The 20,947-nt window shown below is 46.4% G+C and overlaps 1 protein-coding gene and 1 long non-coding RNA gene across 12 annotated transcripts in view; one reads left to right on the forward strand and one right to left on the reverse strand.

Annotated features, from left to right (window-relative positions):
* Fam13c (family with sequence similarity 13, member C) overlaps window positions 1-8,678 on the reverse strand; it is a 122,183-nt gene extending 113,505 nt beyond the window's left edge. For 2 of the 9 annotated variants that reach the window (XM_039099236.2, XM_039099235.2), the window contains exons 1-3: window positions 2,619-2,680; window positions 1,973-2,034; window positions 307-363 (exon numbers count right to left, since the gene is read on the reverse strand). In XM_039099236.2, coding sequence (XP_038955164.1) covers window positions 307-363; window positions 1,973-2,034; window positions 2,619-2,639 — 140 coding nt within the window. In that variant the 5' untranslated portion in view covers window positions 2,640-2,680. The other 7 variants (XM_039099238.2, XM_039099237.2, NM_001399503.1 and 4 more) reach the window with 6 other exon arrangements.
* LOC120098902 (uncharacterized) lies at window positions 2,724-10,927 on the forward strand. 3 transcript variants are annotated; one of them, XR_005497649.2, is made up of 3 exons: window positions 2,731-2,877; window positions 9,443-9,821; window positions 10,157-10,927. It is a non-coding gene; the product is annotated as an uncharacterized LOC120098902 (long non-coding RNA). The 3 variants fall into 3 exon arrangements; XR_010061076.1 differs by having other exon boundaries at window positions 2,724-2,877; window positions 9,443-10,927; XR_010061077.1 differs by lacking the exon at window positions 2,731-2,877 and adding an exon at window positions 9,173-9,311 and having other exon boundaries at window positions 9,443-10,927.
* The last annotated feature ends 10,020 nt before the right edge of the window (window positions 10,928-20,947 follow it).

A 20,947-nucleotide genomic window follows, 5' to 3' on the forward strand; every position in this document is an offset into this window, starting at 1 on the left:
AAGAAAAGAACAGCATCTTTTACAGAAACATTTGTTTCTCATTCAAGTAGGAATCTGAACCCCTCGATGACCAAGTCTGAGACGTTCAATGTGTTTGGTGAATAACGAAGGGCACGTTGTCAAATTTAACGGAGAAGTTCCCAGTACAAGGCTCTCCCCTGGGGATCTCAAAGCTGAGATGAGAATCTCAGAGAGATGTTTGGATTAAAAAAATTAAAAAAAAAAAAAAAAAAAAAAAACGAGATGCCAGATCCAGACGATCTCTTTTTTTTTTCCTCCCAAATCAGAACCAAGGTTGAGACGTACCTGAGCCCAGAGCAGTCGTCTTTGTCTTCATGTAAAGAGTCTGTATCTTCGTCACACCTGAGGCAAAAGGGAAGGTGGCTTGTCAGATACAAATGCCTGCTGCAGTACAAGCAGAAAAAAAAAAAAAAAAAAAAAAAAAAAAACTAGAATTGTGTCAAGGCTAATGTGGGAAAATGATAAAACTCAATGATCCTCACCACTGTCTCTCCAGAGAAAAACAGAACAACGCTCGGCTCCGATTGCCAATGTCACTGATTGCCAATGTCAGTCGAGCAACCATACAATACCGTCATGCACGCCAAAGCGCCGAAGCCAAAAACATCGAACCGGCCGAGCCTTTTCACCTCAAGCTTTGTAGTCTGTCATCTAAGACTTCAGCTCACAACCTTCCCTCTCATACGGTTCTTCGTGTTGTGCTGACCCCCAACCATAAACTTATTTTGTTGCTTCTTCGTAACTGTAATTTGGCTACTGTTATGAATCAAGCTTCAAAGATCTGATATACAGGCTGATGTGGGACCCCTGGGAAAGCGGCAGTCAACTCCCGAAGGGGTCTCGACCCACAGGTTGAGAACCTCTTGGTCTACGCTCACATGCTCTCACTGACGCCAAGATGCTCCCAGCGTGGGGATACCGGGCACCCCGAGGAGTGCTCTCAAAAGAGACCGCTTAAACCTGTATCCGGCACTCTGTCCCGTTCCCCATATCACAACGGCAACCTTGGCAATCTTTCTTTTCTATAAGACTCCTTAATTAGCCTGATGAAAAAGGTTTGGCTCTTCCAAGTTGGGAAAAAAAAAAAATCCCTGGTGTCTCCAACCCCCTGGGGGAAACCTAGAGTAAGAGTGTTGTTCTCCATAAGTAGGAGGGAGTCTTTGTTCCTCTTTCCAGCCATTCACCCTGCCCCGCCCAGCCACACCCTGGAACATTTTCCCATCTCCCATTCCTGTTCACCCTTCACTAGCCAAAGCCAGGAGGTACCAGCTCTGAACAGGAGCCTTCTGAGGCAGATTCACATTCGCTCGCTGGCTCGCACGAACGCACGCACGCACGCACGCCTGTAACGGTGTTCGTTTTAATATACAAATGATGACTCTTCATCCTTAGGTTCTGCCTCCGAGATGTTTTGAGTTGGTTTCTTACTTCGTGAAGCATCTGTGGACACAACGGTACTTAGAAAATCACTACAATTCTTTTTCTAGAGCACCGCCGTGGCTCCCGAGCACACAGCATTGCTTTCAGAGGATGCTCAAAGAGCCTTGGTTTTAGGATGACTCTGCTCCCTAGGCAGAATAACTGAGCAGTTTAAACAACTGAAAAGAGGACCGTTTATTAAGGGTTTGGCTGCCTCCCAGGAGCTCAGTTCGCCTTTTGTGACGGTTGATAGTGATTGTCAACTTAACCGGAGTTTCTAGATCATGTTAATTGATGTGGAAAGACCTGGCCTGAATGTGGGCAGCGCCTGACTGCCAGAGGCTCGTCTTCTTTGCTTCCTGACTAGATGCAATGTGGTCAGTCTCCTCAAGCTCCTGCTTTTCCCACCGTGACGGACAGTCCCCCTCAGACCGTGAGCCAAAATAAACCCTTCCCTAAGTTGTTTTTGTCAGTTTGTCTCGCCACGGCAAGGCGAAAGGTTGAACCAATGTGTCTAGGGTTAAGGACCAACCTGCATGTTTTACTTGAATGTCCAATCCACCGAGGTAAATGCTTCACAGCAATATCAAATTCCTATTAAAGATATTAAGTGTGGATGCCCTCTTCCCTTCTTTCTATTCTTGATTCGGACAAGTTAGACACAGCTATACTCGAGTTAGATGTATCTACACTTAAGTTAGACATAGGTTCGAAGTAACGTTACTTCTAAAGAATACACGATTTTAGAAAGATCTGGATCCTCTTCTGAGAAATTCAGTGTAGAGAGTAAGCGGAAATAAAACAAACAAACACATACGGTGCTTATGCTACATTCAATAGCATATTTAAATATTCATCCCTGGAGATGCTATATAATTAGCCCACAAAATTAACTCAAGAGAGCTCCTGTTCCGTTCCCTTACAGCCTCTTTTTAAATTATGGCTTTTGTGGTGAATTATACAAAGGCCACCTACAGACTTGAACCCTCTTTATTCTAACAGAATATTCCGTTCCCTCTGGCAATAAAACGAAGTTGGCCGAGTTAACAAAATGCCCATCTTGACTGAATCATCTAAACTTCTTTGCCCTCTCAAGTGTTCAGCTACCAACAACTCCATTCTACTTAGCTCATGAAAAGAGCAATTGAGGTCCCAAGTTTTCCTCTCTTCCTCCTCACCAGTATTCTCACACAGCTCATCCTGTAGGCCCTGGGATGTCAACGACAATGTTTTCCGAGAGAAACAGAAGACGTCACTGGATATAGAAATCTAGAATCCTCAGTTCTAAGGATTCCGATTCAACCCACAGTCCCAGCCCAGAGTTCAGCAATGCTACCTGGGGACTTGGTAGTGATGTGTTCCCCTCTGGGAGTCACTGTTTTCTCCTCCAAGCATGCCGGCTTGAAAATGGAAGGTCAGCACCAGAACCTACAGAGGGTAGGTGCTTTGTGGGCCATGAAGGCTGGACCAGATCAGTAGAGGAGAGACATCTCCTATACAATGGCCAATTGCCACTCAGGAGACACAAGCTCAAAACCCTTGGCCCAGCAGTGGAAATGGATGTCCTCCCAGGCCTCAGGGCCCATCCCTGCTCTTTGTGTGGGGTAGAAAATTCTCAGTTGCTTTCCTAGGGCACCACTGACCCCCACTCGATCAGCATCTCATTTTTGTCCTCGGCCAGGAGGGCCTTACAAAAGGACAATGCCAGCCCACTTATGAAACTGGATTCTGCCACAGAAAGCTAGGAGCCTGGCTCTCCATGTCCCCAAGGCCTTCATCGACTCAGACTAAGAGCCTACCTGACCGAGCCTGGTGTTCTCTTATAATCCCATAGTGACGAATGGGAGCTGATTTCCCTCATAGGTCCTCAAAACTGAAAAATACTCTATTAGGTGAGGTAACCGGGGCTCACAAAAGCAGACACTTTTATATGTGTGTATTTGGGTAGGAGTGGGCAGGGGTAGAGGTTGGGAACCTAGAGAAGGTCCACAAGAGGGAAAAGAATAGAAGTTATGATATGCGGACAAGGAAAGGCAGGCGCAGAGAGATGGGGGAGGGGTGGAGGAGGACGGCTGACTGAAACTAAGGGTGCATGAAAACATTACAAGCAAACCTGTTAATTAAATACTGACTTAAACTTTAAAAAAAACCATCATAGAGATGTGTGCAGAAGTAGCTGTTTGGAAGCAGAGCATGTTGTATAAATATTTGTAATCGATTATGAATTTGAGGAAAGGAAATTTCACAAGTCTCACAATAAAGAGGCATGTGGGGATGCTCTTCGGATTGAGCGCTACCCCAGCGGGTCTCCACAAAGTGCCTAGCTGCCAACATTTATATAGCCACTGTGCTTAGGCAGGACAGAAAATGTCAGCAAGGCAGAGTTAACGGCTGATTCCTGGATGTCACTGAAATCTCTTGTCTGTGTGGGAACCAGACTGTGATGGAGAATGGTTTTCTTATGGTTGGCCATGGTGAAAAGGAAAAAAACAAAACAAAACAAAAACAAAACACGTTAAAGACACTTCCAGCAAGCGATTCCTCGGTAGCTCTCCTCAGCAGACGAAATCAGAGAGCCCTTCACTTGCGAGTGTCTGGATCTGGCTGCCCCAACTCCAACCTGTGTCTTTTCTCTCTCTTTTACATTTTGCTGGCTCTGCCGAGCACAAACAAAAGAAAGGGGTGCACAGGTCACAGCTCACATGACAGTCCATACCTTCTCAGTCCAGCCTGACATTAGGAATACCGCCCTCGGGGATGGGGGTGAGGGGCAAGTTAATGCCCAAGATCCCAAGACGTCACTCCAGGGAACCTCACCACTCCAGGGAACCTCTCTAGTTCCTGCTCCACACCTCGAAGATCACGGGCAGAAGTCACATGACATTCCAGGCTATATCCTCAGAGGCTCGGGAGACAGGAAAACCAGACTTCTTGGAATAACGGGAATAAAGGTGTGCCCATGAGGAGTTAAATAGGAAGAGAAGCCCCAGCTCGCCTGGACGGAGGAGAAATGGTTTCTCTTTCCCTGCAACATCCTACTGATGGCGGAAGTTGCCGAGACACAACCTCTTGGGGAATTACCCAGAACCACCTGCGCCAGTGCTCTCTGGATCACCTGACTGAGATGAGCAGGCTGCAGCCTGACCCTACCTTAGCCCCAAACAGCTCTGAGGGTAGAATGTGAAACTCTGGGTTGGGTTCTGTTTTCTTGAACTGTCTCTAGTAGTCTACCCTAGTCTCAAAAACTGTGCTATGTATAACCAAAGATGACCTTGAACTCTAGTCCAATCCTCTTGCCTCTACCAAGGAGTACTGGAGATTATAGTAATCGCTGCCACCACCATCCCGTTTTATTTTGGTGCTCAGAATCAAGCCCAGGTGGTTGGGGATTTAGCTCAGTGGTAGAGCGCTTGCCTAGGAAGCGCAAGGCCCTGGGTTCGGTCCCCAGCTCCGGAAAAAAAAAAAAAAAAGAAAAAAAAAAAAAAAAAACAGAATCAAGCCCAGGGTTTCATGCATGCTAAGCCGCACCCCCAGCCCTGTAGTGTACACTTTTTTTTTCTTTTCTACCACTGAGCCAAATCCCCAACCCCACACTTTTTTTTTTAACTTTTATTTTATGAGCATTGGCCTTTACCCACATGTATGTCTGTGTGAACGTATCAGACTCCCTGATACTAGAGATACAGACAGTTATGAGATGTTACGTGAGTGTTGGGAATTGAACCCTGGTCCTCTGGAAAAGCAGCTGGTGCTCCTAAAGCACTGGGCCATCTCTCCAGCTTCTTCTTGGATTGTAAACTTTTAAGCAGCACCGCCCAGCCGCTTAACTAATAGGCCTCTAAAAATGTCATCATCTAACTGTTTCTAGAACCCAAGCTACCCCGGACCTGACTCCAATCCAAATACCCTTTCTAGGTCCTCCCTTAGCCTGAGTATCAGTAGCTTTTACAGGAGCCAATCTCTTTTCCTGGTGGTGGTTATCAGTTCATTTTTGTAAACCAGCCCTTAGAGAACGTTGGCAACGGAGGCACGAATCTAAATACAGTGACCCAGTAACGGACTTTTAAAGCAACACATCTTGAAAAAATGCTGCAGAAGTGAGGACAGGCTAAGGCCACTCTGATGTTAGGGGTTGGGGGAGAAACTGTATAGAGAATGAGTTAAATTCGCCCAGATTTTCACAGGCATTGCCGAGGCCTGAGAAAAGCCAAGAGGATTCTGCCCTTCATACCTAGTCCCACTCTTCCTTTGACTCTTCCCAGGACCTCCAGCTGGACCTGGCTCAACTGGACATTCTCTTAGACTCAGGAGTGAGGACCAGAATGTGAATCCCCAGCAGACACTTTAAAGCCGGCTCATCATAGCCACGGTACATATAGAAAGCCCTCAGACTGGGGATGGATGGAGACAGAAGGCTCCCCAGAGCTCATTAGCCAGTCTTAGCCCATCCATAAACTCCAAGTTCAGTAAGAGATGAGACTGAATGAGATCAAAGGAGACATAGGAGGTTAACCTCTGACCTCCAAAGGCACCCTCACGCACACAGTGTTTGAGCGCGCTTGGCGCGCAAACGAATACACTCGCACACACATACAATAATCATAACTGGCCAAGCAGTGTCCTTTCAGATTGGACTATCTAACAAAATAGTGCATAGGACTTATGCTTGGATGTGCCTTCCAGGGCAGAGTTTTTAATTTCCATTTTAATAAGGATCAATACCAGACGCCTGAATCAAAGGAACAGCTTCTCCTAGTGGAACTTCAGTAGTCTGGGGAAGTGACACTGGACATGGGTGGGGACAGGAGCCAGAGGACCGTCACCTCTCCAAAACCCTGAAGAGGAAAGGGTCACCTCAGGACAGACTACGATCTCATCCAGACACTTCCAAGACACCTGGTATGTCTGTGTCTCAAGATAGCACCCTCTGGTCCTGCAGGGTAAGGGAATGTGCCCACAGATCCATGAGCAGGCTCATATTATTAAGAGGAAAAGACAAAAAGCATTCTGTTTGATAACCACTGGTTTAGGATGCCCCCCCTGTCTGAGCTGCGTCTCACCTGTGGCGCTTTGGGTATGTTGTAAGTTCCTTAGATTCTTACATTAGCCAGATGGCTTCCCAGACACTACTCACAGCCTTTGAGAAGGAACCTCTGTCACTTCTCTGAGGGTAACGTGATCTTATGCAATCAGAATTCCTCGGGGAGTATCCAAGGACAAGACACTATAGTCTCCCCAGCATTTAACCACAACAGACACACACACACACACACACACACACACACACACACACACACCATATGAAAGCTAGAACTAAAAGTCTCCATCTTGAAACCCCTGGGCCTGTGACTGTGGCTGACTCTAGGAATTCAGCCACACAGCGTTCCTAAGAATCAGGCCCAGAAAGCCCAGCAGAGGAAAAGAAAGGCATTACCTGACCACTTAGCAGGAAATTCAGGCCTCATCCTTGGCCTCAGATCTCTCTCTCTCTCTCTCTCTCTCTCTCTCTCTCTCTCTCTCTCTCTCTCTCTCTCTCTCTGGCAAGGCAATGTCCCTACCATAACCAGGGTTCCAGACAGTGCATCTTCAAAAGTCAACCTGGTCTTTATTTTAAAGAGACGCCACTTAGGTGAGCTCAAAGCAGGGTACTAAGTCAGTAGCAAACCAAGCAGGATAAGCAAAGGTGCATGGGGAAGAGGCCTCAGGAAACACAGAGGACCCTCAGACCTCCCTCTCCAAGTCTGGAACAGTGGCAGAATCTGAAAGCCAAAAGATGCTTTATCTTTAGCAAACAACTCCCAAGCCACTTGTGGCCTCTGTGTGAAACTCACGTTTCTCTTAAGTAGTGGGATACACAACTCTGCACTCGCGCACGCGCGCGTGCACACACACACACACACACACACACACACACACACCCTGCTGCAAAGCTTTTCCGAGTAGCTTTTACCAAAAGTTCCCAGAAGTAAACACTTATTTCCCTATGATAAAACACAATACATACTATACATCCCAGCTATATGTAAATCACATACAGTGCCAGCAAAATCTACATATTTGCTTCCAATATATAGATTTTATTATTAAGAAAATACTAAGGAAGAAATGACCAGAATAAAAACGAGGCACTATAATCGTCAACACACACACACACACACACACACACACATATGGGCTGGCCTGGAGTAAACCATTATTTCCCTCCCTCCACTCTGAACTGTTGTTAGTCAGGCGAGGCGTTTCTCTATAGTCACATTAGCGTGGCCAGATGAGAAAAATTACAAGAAGGCATCTAGAAAAGTTTACCGCGCTGTCTTAAAAAAAAAAAATTAGTACACACGGAGGAGGGAGATGAGTTTACCCTGTTTAAATATGCTGGAATTAAACTCCAGCTCTCTCACATCAGTCTATTTGGGGCAAATGTACACAGCCTGCACGCCATGAAAACTGACACTCATGTTGGCAAAATACAACCCAGCTTCCTTTCTGACATGTCACATAGATTTTTTTTTAAGCTAAGCTTCAAGATTGCATATTTGGGGGCACAGAGCCTCCCGCAGCAAACAAGCTAGGTTTATTACTCCCCCAACCCCCATTTCCCCCACCCCCGGTTGCTAAAATACTGGTTGCAACCTGTGTGAGGTTTGTGGGTCCCTCCAGTCTCGCAGCCCTAGGTTCCAGGAGACAATGCATCGCCTGGGAAGAGGGGCTGGGAACTGGGTGGAGTGGGATGGGGTGGCAGCGGGAGGGGGATACCTTCACCCCAGTTGCTTCGGAGACAGGAATGCAAGTCGATTGTAATGGCAAGAAGCACTTACTCAGTTACAGCGGCGCTGCCGAAGGAATTATCCTGAAGGCTGAAACAGAAACAAGAAAACATGAGCCAAGTCCGGCGGGGGAGCCGTCTCCCTAATTGCTCTCCCCGAGTTAGAGCATGCACACAAACATGGCATTGCCAGGCAAGTCTTAGGGCTCGCCCGGCTCGCTCGCTCTACCTTGGGCTGCTGTCTGCACATGCTCCTGACGACACCCCCAGCAGGGGCCCCGCGGCACCGGCGAACCACAAAGCCCAGCAGTCTGCGAGGCTGCGGGGACGATGGGGCGGGGCGCGGCGGCGCGCGACCCAGGGCTTCTGCCCCAGGAACCTGGAGCTGCTCCTCACAACCCTGGTAGCCAGCTAGGAGCTATAGGGAGTCCTAATTGCTTGAGCCTGCCACCTCAGCCTCAGCTGGCAATACGGATATCCCCCCCAGTGGATGCAATGCCCGCCTCCCATGGCTTGTTACCTCCCCAGCCCCCACACCACCCGGGGGATGCAAACGTGAAAAGATGCTTCTATCGCTTTTCCTGAAAGCAAGGAAGGATCGAAAAGGGGGAAAGGATATTTGACTTATTTTCACTGTGTGTTGGTTTTTACTGCCTAGAACAAAAGAGGCTCCCAAAGGCAGGCTGTATCCTGACAGGTCGGTCTGTGCTCTTGTTATTTTATTCCGCGGGAGGAAGCGCCCAGCTCGGGACCACGGAGCTGTGAATGAATCTAAGCAGGGCAAGTGTAGAATGCTTTACAGGCCCTAGCCGGTGCCTAGGACACTAGGGAGATAGAACCCTACACCCACAGCAGCACGGCACCTTCACAAAGGATGGAGTGACAACTCATACACGTTCCCTTCAATGGAGTCTGCTCTGTTGGGGAAAGGGAGGGCCGGTCAGCCCCACCCCCGCCCCGCTTTATTCTTGCTTGGGGATGTTTATCCTGCTCTGTTCTCATTGTCCATGTTTCCTGACGTGTTGCCCTTGACTTGGAATAAACAGACGTCTCTGAAAGACCTGTCTCTGAATTTTTGAAATACGATCGCATGATAGTACAACACGTACGTATTGGACCATACTGTGCATGTGTTCTTACTCCTACTGTCCCATGGAACTAGGTTGTGGATGGCAGACACCTCACCATGTTTGTGGCAACGTGAAGTCTAATTGCAGGCTATCTTCCTGTCCACAGATCTGAAGACGGTCAAGTTCCCAAATGCCCCTGCCCTCAGGGGCTGTGGTGCTCATTCTGGGTAGTCCAGTGTGGAGAAAGACCAGCTGTTTTGTTGTGTAAACATCTCCAGTGATTCATCTGGGATGGGAAGGAAGATCGCTTTCAACTGAGAAACTGCGGTGGATACTGTGGGCCTATTGAAAATAAAAGGAACCCTCCACCCTCCGAGAGACCCGGCAAGCATCTGAAAGAGTCAGAAGCAGATACTAGCACCCAACCAATGGAGAGAAGCCGGGGGGAAGGAAGGCCCCGTGAAAGACCAGAAGTTTCAACTGACCTTGACCCCTGAGATCTCTCAGACACGGAGTCACCAACCAGGCAGCATACACTAGCTGATGTGAGACGCACCCCCCCACACCCTCACACCCTCCCACACCCCCACATCCCCACACCCCCACACACATATACAGCAGACGACTGCCTGGTCTGACTTAAGTGAGAGAAAATATACCTAACCCTCAATTCACTTGAGGCCTCAGGGAGTAGGGAGGCCTGGTGGGGTGGGGACATCCTCTTGGAGAAGGGGAGCAGGGCGGGAGGAGGGGGGATGGGATGGGATGGGGAGCGGTGGGGGAGGGGTGAAGAGGAGACCGAAAGGGGGAATGAAGACTGGACTGTAAAAAAAGGGTTATGGAATAGTAAATAAATAAATATTTTAAAAATTTTAAAAAGGAAAAGGAAATGAAATGAGAGATGTGCTTCAGAAATCCAGAGATTCAATAACAACACGCAGAGGGAGGAAAAGTCTAGTTCTCAACAAACCACAAACAGAAAGGATCCAGACGAGAACTGTATACATGGAAGAAAGACAGTCGTTCGGTATATTATGGCTAAAAGTTAAGAACACTCTAGAATAAAAGCCTGCCGTAAAGCACTTGGGTTGCTAAACGTCTTATGTTGTTCGAAGCTTACATCTGATTTTTTTTTTTTTTTTTTTTTTTTGGTAAGTGGCTTTCAAGTACCTTTTTTTTTAAATGAGATGTCCTGTTCACCTTGGAATGAACAATACTGATCGCTATCACAAAAGGTTCTTTTGGAGCCCTCGGCTTATCTGAACAACAATTCAGGGAAAGTTCAAAGGGAGAAGAGGAAAATTATCTCTAGAATCTGTTAAGGAAGCATGAGTGTTTCCCAGGACAGCGACTGGCGTCCAGACTTCTCTGTGGTTTGACATAACACGGCCAAGACGGGTTTTCAAAAGGGGAGATATTATAAGTTCAAAGACAGCAAAGAAAACTATTTTGTCTTTTTGACTCTGAGATGGGACTTAGGTAAGCAAAATGTTGTGGGCAGGGTGAGAACAGAAGGGGACGACAAATGCACTCGATCGATGTGCTTCTCAAACGCCTTAAAGTCCAAGAGAACACTTAGACTAAGCAGACCGATTACTGTCATGCCTACCTGGCTTCCTTGGAAGAACTAATAAAAGCATATTTAACACTACGTCAGATGCAGTCCCTGTTAACCTGAAGCCTTTGCTCTTCACATGCATGTGTGTGCAGAATGGACAGGATGTGCGGTGTACAGTTCAATAGATAGACTCACTGGGGACAGATAGGTTCAATGGGATTAGCTCACCGACATGCTAAAAGCTTCCGTTTTTCTGAATTTCTCACTTAAATCTAATATCTAATATCTAATATCTTTATTTCTTCAGGGTTTTCTTTTTAATTTATTTTTATTTTATGTGCATTGGTGTTTTGCCTGTGTGTATATCTGTGTGAGGGTGTCAGATCCCCTGGAACTGGAGTGACAGAACGGTTGTGAGTTCCCAGGTGGGTCCTGGGAATTGAACTCAGGATCTCTGGAAGAGCAGTCAGTGCTCTTAACTGCTGAGCCATCTCTCCAGCCACACGCATGCCAATAGCTTCTCGGTCATAGTGTTTTCATTCCAACATTCCTACTCTGCTGTGTCAAAAACAAAGAAATCAGGGAGAGCGTGTGAAAGGAATCTATGAGTCAAGTTCAAGACCAACCACTTACCAGTAGTTTAAACTTTTTTGAAAAAAAAAAATCACCTTATGACTTTCTTTCCTCATTCTTAGATAGAGATAAAAATCTGTTCCAGTGGTTCTTCCAAAGATTAAATGACATTCTTGGTACCGAGAAATTAAAAAAAATTTTGAGGGGTTGGAGATTTAGCTCAGTGGTAGAGCACTTGCCTAGCAAGCGCAAGGCCCTGAGTTCGGTCCCCAGCTCCAAAAAAAAAAAAAAAAAAGATAAAAGAAAAAAGAAAAAAAAAAGAGAAAAGAAAAAAAAAGAAAAAATTTAAACGGTTAATAAGTTGCTCGTTTTATCCTTGTTCTCATAGTTATAAAAGGAAAGACATAAACATGGAGCTTGGAAGGAAAAAACTAGCTGTGAATGGATAACAGGTTTATAGACAACACTGACTTTCTACCCCCAGGCTTCCACGCTGTTCCGTGGCTTCTTCACGTCTCTGAAAGTCATCACGTTTGACCAGACGCAGATGGGGTGGGTTGCTCTAGGTGGAATGCGCTCCATGGACAATGTTTGTGGATTCGCTTTGTAACTCAATTAAAAGTGCTTGCACATCCCTGGAGGACCAGACAATTCTGAGAAAACACTTTCTGGGGGACGCTGGGGCATCGGGCCAGACTCTTTACAATGACAGGAAAGTCAACAGAGGCTTGCTCCTTTGGCCTGGACACAGTGACCTGCTGCTTCCTGCCAGTCCTCCAGGGGACAGCCAGGCCTCTTGCCTCTCCACAGACATAATTTTCCACTAAAAAGATTCCCTCTCCTTATATCTGTCTCCTTTAATCCTTTGCTTTCTTGCCCTAGTCTTTGACACTTTAGCAAAAGGGGCCTCATTGCTCTGAGTGGTTATTGTCTGAGCTACTGAGTCCCCAACAGACACAGGTGACATTCTCTTTCGGGTCACCTCCATTTTGCCTCACGATATCTCTCTGTTCCACCTAACGTAAAGGGTATGTTCAGCGCAGGTAGGTGGGAAAAATGAAACGTTAAATCTTATAGAGGATTCTGGATTTCGTGAGGACAGTGGAAGTGGTGTGGGAAAGATCTTAAATAAGATGTACAAGGAATCAAAATGTAGGGATAACATCAAATAAAAGCAAGCCGAGATAGATACCTGGTGGGGTGGTTTGAATATACTTGACCCACAGAGAGTGGCACTATTAGGAGGTGTGGCCTTCTTGAAGGAAGTACGTCACTGTGGGGGCGGGCTTTGAGGACTCCTAGCGCTCAAGCTCCACCCAGTGCAGAAGAGACCCTCCTGACTGCCTGCAGTAATCTTCTCCTGGCTGCCTTCCGATCAAATGTAGAACTCTGGGCTCCTCCAGCACCATGTCTGCCTGCATGCTACCAGGCTTCCCACCGTGATGATCATGGACTGAACCTCTGAAACTGTAAGCCAGCCCCAGTTAAATGCTTGCCCTTAGAAGAGTTGCCTTGGTTATGGCTTCACTAAAACACCTGAAAAGATTTATAAAATCGATTGGGTGAATGCTGTGTTTTTATAATTATAATATAAATGAATGTGAGGCAAAGATTATCAATTTGAACTATTAAAATATTTTCAGGGGTCATCAAGATAGCTTGGTGAATTAACACTCTTCCACTAATGCAAGGTTTGAGCCTAGAGATCTTCGAGGTAGGAGGAGTGAACCAGCTCCTACAGGCTGTGGGCTGTCTTCTGACCTCCATGAACATGCCATGGCACCCTTGTGCAAAGTCTGCATACTCTCTCTCTCTCTCTCTCTCTCTCTCTCTCTCTCTCTCTCTCACACACACACACACACACACACACACACACACACACTAAATAAGTAATCTTGAGGGGAAACTAATATGTAATCCTTCTAATGGAAAAAATATAATTTCTCATGCTTGTAAGAATTAGGTTGCTCTACTGCTTACATCTAGAATAAAAGCTAAGAATCTTAATACACTTTTATCAGATCATGTCTCTTCTGCCCTGGGGGGGGGGGGGAACTGAACTATCTAACCACATGGGCCTCCCATGGTGTGACAACAGGTGATGTCACCCTACCCTAGGGCCCATGGGAATGTCATTCTTTAGCTGAGACGTTCTACCATGAATTTTGGAGTTAAGGACATCTTCCCTGAAACCCTCCAAAGCCTGGAGTCACCTCCCACCCTTCTCCCCTTTATTTGCATCATCAACTCTGTACTGTTTTGCATTTGGCATTTGCTGTACCTTCATCCAGTTAGCGTGTGACTGTTTCTGAACAGCGGAACCCAAGTTCTTATTCACCACTGAAACTCCGGGGCTAAAATCGCTCGAGCAAGCTAACTAATGAATACGTTTTTGTGGAAGGGAATCAGTGAGTGGATGTTTAGCTTCAGTTTTCAAGACAATGCTTGATTTACCATAGTTTCCCTCTTCTTTCCCCATTTAGTTTGAACATCTCTAGTTCTTACTTAAATTCATTTTAAATAAGATTTTCCTCGAGACGAGTTATTTTTAGGCAACGAGGCTATCCTCTACCAGACACTCCTCCTTCCTTTGCTTAGCAGGGACAACAAACAGATCCCATGCTGTTCTGACAAACCCAGTGGGTCCCAGTCCAACAAGGAGAGGTAGAAGTTGGGTTCTCAGTAATGTTTGCAATGGAGATGGAATTAGGGTATGGTCAGACAGGGGAGGGGAGCAGTGGAGGTGTCAACATGGAACCCGTGGAATTGAAGACTGTTTTAGAACAAAACATATTTCACTTTCAGCCCTTGCGCTTGAATTGAATTTCGGAGAGCCAATATCATCATGATCTTGACTTTGGTAGTTACCCTGTCTGATTCTTGCTCTTCACCACCCAAACTTCCAGGACCCTCTGTCTCTAGTCTTTAAATATTTGATGTCCAAACATTCATATTCCATAAATCTACCTTTCTGGCTGTTCCAGTTCTTTCAAAAACAAAAACAAACAAACAAACAAACAAACAAACAAACAAAAACAAAACACATATACACACACCAACAAAAAAATATGACAAGTTACATCCTCTGTCCCTGTTACTTCCACCCAGGGCTGGAGTAACCCTCAGAAGTAACCTATTCCATCTTCTATTGTGTAGCCAAATGTTGCCAGTTTCTTCTTTAGATCCCCATATGACATACTTAGACTAAAATGTAGGAGCAGCCTCTTCCCTGCACCTGGGAGTCTGGTTGTGGTCTACTGACAAGAGGGGAACAAGCTTTCCACCTCCTTCACTTGACAGTGAGCTCTTGTCTGTGGCCCAGGATCCCTGGGGCTCTCCCAGTTGTGTCTTACCTCCAGTTCTCAAGGTTAAACAACGCTCCAGAACCTCACTCGTCCCATCCAGGAGAGGAGTTAGCTCATTGGCATCACTGAATGCCAGAGCCAATTTTACATGTATTTCATAGAATTGTTAGACTTGGCATTTCGTCGTACTCCTAAACCCAACCTTTCAGATCCATTGTTGCCACACGGTTTAGCAAAGATAATATTATCAGCCCCCCCCCCAGCTTCACAGACTCAGTGGGCTGTGGATATAACTCTTGCAAAGAGATGTCATATTTACTAAATATGGGTTCATTCAATTCATGTTGCCTGGCTCACATAAATTAGGGAAAGTAACACAGTAGTCACTTCAAACATCAGAATTTTGATTATGTGAAGCTACTTTCTTTACAAGTTTTGTGTAGGAAAAAATGAAAGAAATGAGAAAAAGATCTCGTGCCTAATATTGGAGGTACTTTTAGGAAGAGAAACAGCTTTCTCCTCCCACGGTTGCCATTGACGACTCCTTTGTTGGAAGTCTCTGTCTTCATGTGTACTCTGTGACAGTGGACCAGGCGAGGCTACCCACACCTCACCTGAAAAGTCCTTACATAAGTGCCCCTGTCGGATTTCCACACAATTTGCCCCGTATCTCTTTAAAATTTTCAAGCCATACCTATTATTCTCTATAGTCTTCAATAGCCTAAGGCAACCGTGTCATTTTGTTCCAATTTTGAGGGTCGGGGGTTATAGGAAAGTGCTCCTGGACTTCTAGTGGCTGACCCATGTAGTTCTGTATGTGTGTGGGGTGGAGGGGCTGAGGGTGGGGGTTGGGGGGGATATGTGGCTGGAGGCCATCTTTCAAAATGGTGTCTTCACTCTCACAGTAAATAGTTCAGTGTTCTTTGACCTTCTCTCCAGGTTTCACTTCATAATTCTGGTGTCTCGATGCTGCTCCAACTTCTCCTGGTGAGAGGCTATTTCCCCACCAGTGAAATGACCCAATTCGCGCCAGATTAGATTAGATTAAAGGCAGGTGTCTTGGTAAGGGTTTTACTACTGTGAAGAGACACCATGACCAAGGCAGCTCTTACAAAGGACAACATTTAATTGGGGCCGGCTTACAGGTTCAGATGTTCGGTCTATTATCGTCAAGTTGGGAAGCATGGCAGCATCCAGGCAGGCCTGGTGTAGGAGGAGCGGAGAGTTCTACATCGTCATCTGCAGACAGAAGACTGGCTTCCAGGAAGCTAAGAGGAGGATCTTAAAGCCCACGCCCACAATGACACACCCACTCCAACAAGGCCACGCCTACTCCTACAAGGCCACACCTCCTAATAGAGCCCCTCCCTGGGCCAAGCATATTCACACCACAGGTGGTCTGTCTGCCTCATTAAAGCGGCTACTACAAGCAATAGTCATTGACGGTTGCTTTTCAACAGCCAGTCGTGCCAGGAACTGTAAGGTATATTACAACTTGTTAAGTCGTTTGTCAAATATTGACAATTGTGAATAATTTAACTCCTAAATAATAAATTAGAACAGGTCCAAGTCGTTCCCTGCATAGTCTCCATCTGGTATGCATACATGTGTAACTCCATTCATCAGCGAAGACGAAGGGGTAGACTCCGTTGCCGCTTTTTGGCAGGAAATGGCTCACCGCCAGGGCACACTAACGGCAAAACTTCCACCTCGACCATCATCCATCCTCTATATCTTGGAGGAGAACAAACAAAAGGATTTAAAATGTGTAGCTTAGAGCCTCTTGCTGCCCAAGCAGCAGTAACTACCTGGAGAACAGCTGGGCAAAATCCAATTACGGAAAAATTCTGAAATTCTTTGCAATTGGTTAGCACTAGTGAACCATGGTCGGTCCTGCCTTCTGCTTTTCTCTCTCCTTCCTCCGGCCTTTCCCCCTGAGAGTCTATACACCGCCATAACGAGACATAGAAAAATGTAGCCGCTACCAATTTTCCTGGGAAAACAACTCAGTGGTACGTCTCCGTCAAACTATGGCAGGAACGGTGTTCGCCAACATTTCAAATACAACAAATCGATGCCTAGCTCTGGAAGCCTCTGTCTTACTCCACAATTGCTACTCTTTAATAAACGAGCACAGCATAGCTGTCTTCAGACACACCAGAAGACCATATCGGATCTCATGATAAGGGGTCCTGAGCCACCATCTGGTTGCCCGGAATTGAACTCAGGACCTCGAGAAGAGCAATCAGTGCTCTTAACTGCTGAGCCATCTCCCCAGCCCCAATAAGAGTGTTTAAACATAAAATATGCGCATATCGCCTCTGTTCTCCCTCTGCAGACCTTCCGACACAATCTGCTCATCACCTGTGACTGGTGCGCACATACCCACAGATAGTAGCATTCCCCGAGGCTCTGGAGCACAGAGCCGACCTCCTGTATTCTGCTTGAGTCCCTCAATGCAAGGTTTAGCTCATGTCACTGCTGGCCTTGTTGGCACCAGGGTTGACTTGGTACCGATGATGATGACAGACCTCTTAGTTGCCTCAAGAAATCATTGAAAGGAGCCAGGAAGACAGCTCAACAGAGAAAGGCGCTTACCACCAAGCCTTCCCCTCCCCTCTCCCTGTCGTTACCACAATAAGGAAGTCTCCAGTTTGTGGCACTCATCTGAAGTCTTTGAAATCACCAAGAGGCATAGGTGATGGAGAGCCCAACCAGTTTTAGGTCCCACCCTTTGCTTCCTGGGCTATCCCCCCAACCCCCGTCTCTCCCCACCCCCACCGCCGCCCCTCCCCACCCCAGCTCCCCCTGCTTTCTTGGCTGGTGGCTCCAGCTCACCTTGTGACATGTATTTGAAAGCTATACCCAACACTGATTTGACTGTGTTGCTGTCACCAAGGACGTAGCCACTGGGATCCAGGATGGACAGAAATCTTTTAGAAGTCGTGAGCCAGCCTCAACCTTTCCTCCTTTAAGATTCTTCTGGTGAAGTATTTTGTCCCGGCAACAAGGAAGTAACTAACATTGGAGCTAACCTTTTCTGGAATCCAGTGCGCCCAAGATATGGTCAGTTAGATCTCACAGTTTTTAGTGGTTTGGTCCACTTGAAGCCTATGATTTGTGAGTAAATGTAAAATTAAACTTGTATATCTCATTTTTGAAAGGGAGGAGAGACAAGGAGAAGAGAGGAGAGGAGGGGAGGGGGGAAGAGAGGAGAGGAGAGGGGAGGGGAGGAGAGGGGAAGGGAGGGGAGGGGAGGGGAGGGGAGGAGAAGAAAGGGGGAGGGGAGGGAAGATGAGACAGAAAGGGTACTGAAGGAGAGAAGGAAGGAAACAGGGAAAAGGATAAACAAAAAAAGAAAAAAAGAAGAAAATTAAATAGGTGGAACTTTAAAGTTAAAATTATAGGTTTTACGTTAACAGAAGGGGGGAAAAAAAGACTAAATAAAACCGGTGAAGATCGGCTAGTAGTTAGAAACTTGAATCAATGCTATTGAAACATTGTTAAACAGTGGCTCTCTCCTGAGATGTGGGTTTCCGGGCTCTTCTGCGCAATCTCAAGCACCTAAGGAAGAAATTGCTTTCTCTGTTTTGAATGGAACCGGGCTGCTCCTTACCGTTTCCTTCTGTTTTCTAGGGAACATAGAAATGCAGCTTGAGTTTCCACAACTGTGTTTAGTGGTCTAGCCTGGCTACCTATGACTTTGCTGCTTATAGAGTTGGTTCTGTGAGAGAAGCTCACAGGGTGAAGAAGATCATCTCCCCTCTATTATAAGGAGGAGGGAGGAGGGGAGAGGAGGACGGAGAGGAGAAGGGAGAGGAAGAGAAGGAGTAGGAGCAGTAGCTGAAGCTTGGGGGCTTCTGAGGTAAAGGAAAAGGCTGAGGGGACCGCCAAGGATGAGAAGCGTCAAAGGTCTGGTGGGATGAAGGGGTGTGGGCGGTTGGAGACAAGGGGAACGCTCACATTTCCAGTCAAGGTCTGGGATTTCCCTGGTGTTACTCATTTCTGATCAATCCTCTTTCTAACATTATGAGAAGTAGCCCCATGGTGAAGGAATCCTCTCACACTCTCCAGGGTGCAGAGCGAATGTGGTCCCTGATGCCGCGTGCTTATGAGAACGGTGGTATAGTTGGGGGCCTTCCTTGGGGTTCTCATGAAGTTGACCAGGCACTTCCTGTTGTGCAGTATACGGTCAAACGTTCAATTGGGAGATTTAGGTTCACGCTATAGCAACTAACGGGGACCAGAGGAAGCTGCTACAGGGGCTGCCTCTGGTCTCCTTGTCATGTTGTCTGTGGCTCTCACCCCCAACTCTGCCCCACTCTTCTTCTAGGCCAGCAAAGTTTAAATCCAAAGGATTTTAGACTTTTTTTTTCTTAAAAGACTGAGTCTCAGAATGGCAATCTGAATGGGATGGTCCCCATTGTTCGGACACTTGAATATCCGGTCCCCAGTCTGCCGCTGTTTGGGAAGCTTAGGAGGTGTGGCCTTGCTAAAGGAAGTACGTCAGTGGAGGCGGGCTTTGAAGTTTCAAACGCTTTGTGCCGGTTTTTGAGTTGGCTCTGTCTGCTTCCTGTTTGCTGATCAGAGCTCTCTGGTGATCCTGCCCCCCGCGGCCATGATTCCCTACATTGATGGACTCTTTCTTAACCCTCCGGACTGATAAGCCTCCACCAACCTCTTCCTCCTATAAGCTGTCTTGGCCACGATGTTTTCCCACAGCAATAGAAAAGGATTAATACACCTGCGTAGTCCAGCTTGTCTTTGACTACATTGTGTATCCAAGGATGACCTTGATTTTTTTTCTGCTTCTACCTCTGAAGTGCTTGAATTTTAAACCTTTTAGACCACACCCAGGTGTCCTTTTAAAAAAAAAATTAAAAAAAAAAAACATTTCCAATGTACGCAAAATTTTCAATGACTAGAAGGACAAACAGATTCCCATTTACCATCAAAGCAATCAATTGATAAAACTGAACTGATCCCCTTCTGGTAAGGAAGGGACTCTGTCTTGGCCGAGTTGGTTTTTTGTTTGTTTGTTTGTTTGTTTGTTTGTTTGTTCTTTTAAGATTTATTTATTTATTATGTAGTTGTAGTTGTCTTCAGACACACCAGAGGAGGGCATCAGATCTCATTACAGATGGTTGTGAGCCACCATGTGGCTGCTGGGATTTGAACTCAGGATCTCTGGAAGAGCAGTCAGTGCTCTTAACCGCTGAGCCATCTCTCCAGTCCTTGGCTGAGGTTTGATGCCCCGTTGATGTAAAAATGCCATACTTAGGATATGTATGAGCTTTGAGGTCTCATTCAAGGTACATCGTCTACCAATGGGAGGAGGCCCGATAGAATGATGTGACTTCTTAGAATCAGCCCTGGATCTGTGCTCTCTATTAAGTTGAGTCATTTGGTAGACATGTGATGCTTTTATGGGAAGATTCTTGGGGTGGGGGAGACACATTTGTTGTCAACACTTGTCTTCCCAGACAAGAGTGCCCTGGTATGATGCAATCGGACTGATGGGGTGAGAGTATCAAGGCAGCTGAAGAGTGAAGTCTGTTCCATACACACCTCAGTTCTGTTGGTGTCATGGTTTGCTTCCTCGGGGTCTCCCAGGCCCTGTCTCTTGTTGTTCTTTGCTACAGTATCGAAGAGGATTGCTTATTTCCTTCAGATATCCAGTGCTGTCTAGCTCACGGTAATTATGTAAAATCTGCAATAACCAGAACCTTCAGACACTCGCTTCTCCAGTTCTATTCTTAGCTTCATCTGGGATGCCAAAGAAAGAGCTCTGGGCTAAAAATTTGCTGTTCTACTCTGGCATAAAAAAAAAAAAAAAAAAAAAAAAAAAAAAACCTGCTGAAGACCGTTCATAGTCTCAGAAAGCTCGGAGCAGAAGCCATCTCCTTATTAGGCAAACAGCCAGACTGAGCCACTCCACCAGGAGCTGAGAGAACTGGCAAACATCAGCTCAGTGTGGGCTTTGTGGAGAGTGAGCCAGGGGCACTCAGCTCCATTTTAGTAAATTATACCCTTCTTCTGGAGGCAAAAAAAAAAGGTGACCCTAAAGAAAGCAAACTTTGGACAACATAGCTTTTGCTGTCAGCTCCTTCAAGGTTCTGGTAAAAAAAAAAAAAAAGAAAAGAAAAGAAGAGGAAGGAGAAGGAGAAAAGGGAGGAGGAGGGGGAGGAGGAAGAGGGAGAGGAGAAGGGAGAGGAGGATGGGGAGGAGGAGGGGG

Source organism: Rattus norvegicus, chromosome 20, assembly GCF_036323735.1.
Source record: "Rattus norvegicus strain BN/NHsdMcwi chromosome 20, GRCr8, whole genome shotgun sequence".
Taxonomy (NCBI): Eukaryota; Metazoa; Chordata; class Mammalia; order Rodentia; family Muridae; genus Rattus; species Rattus norvegicus.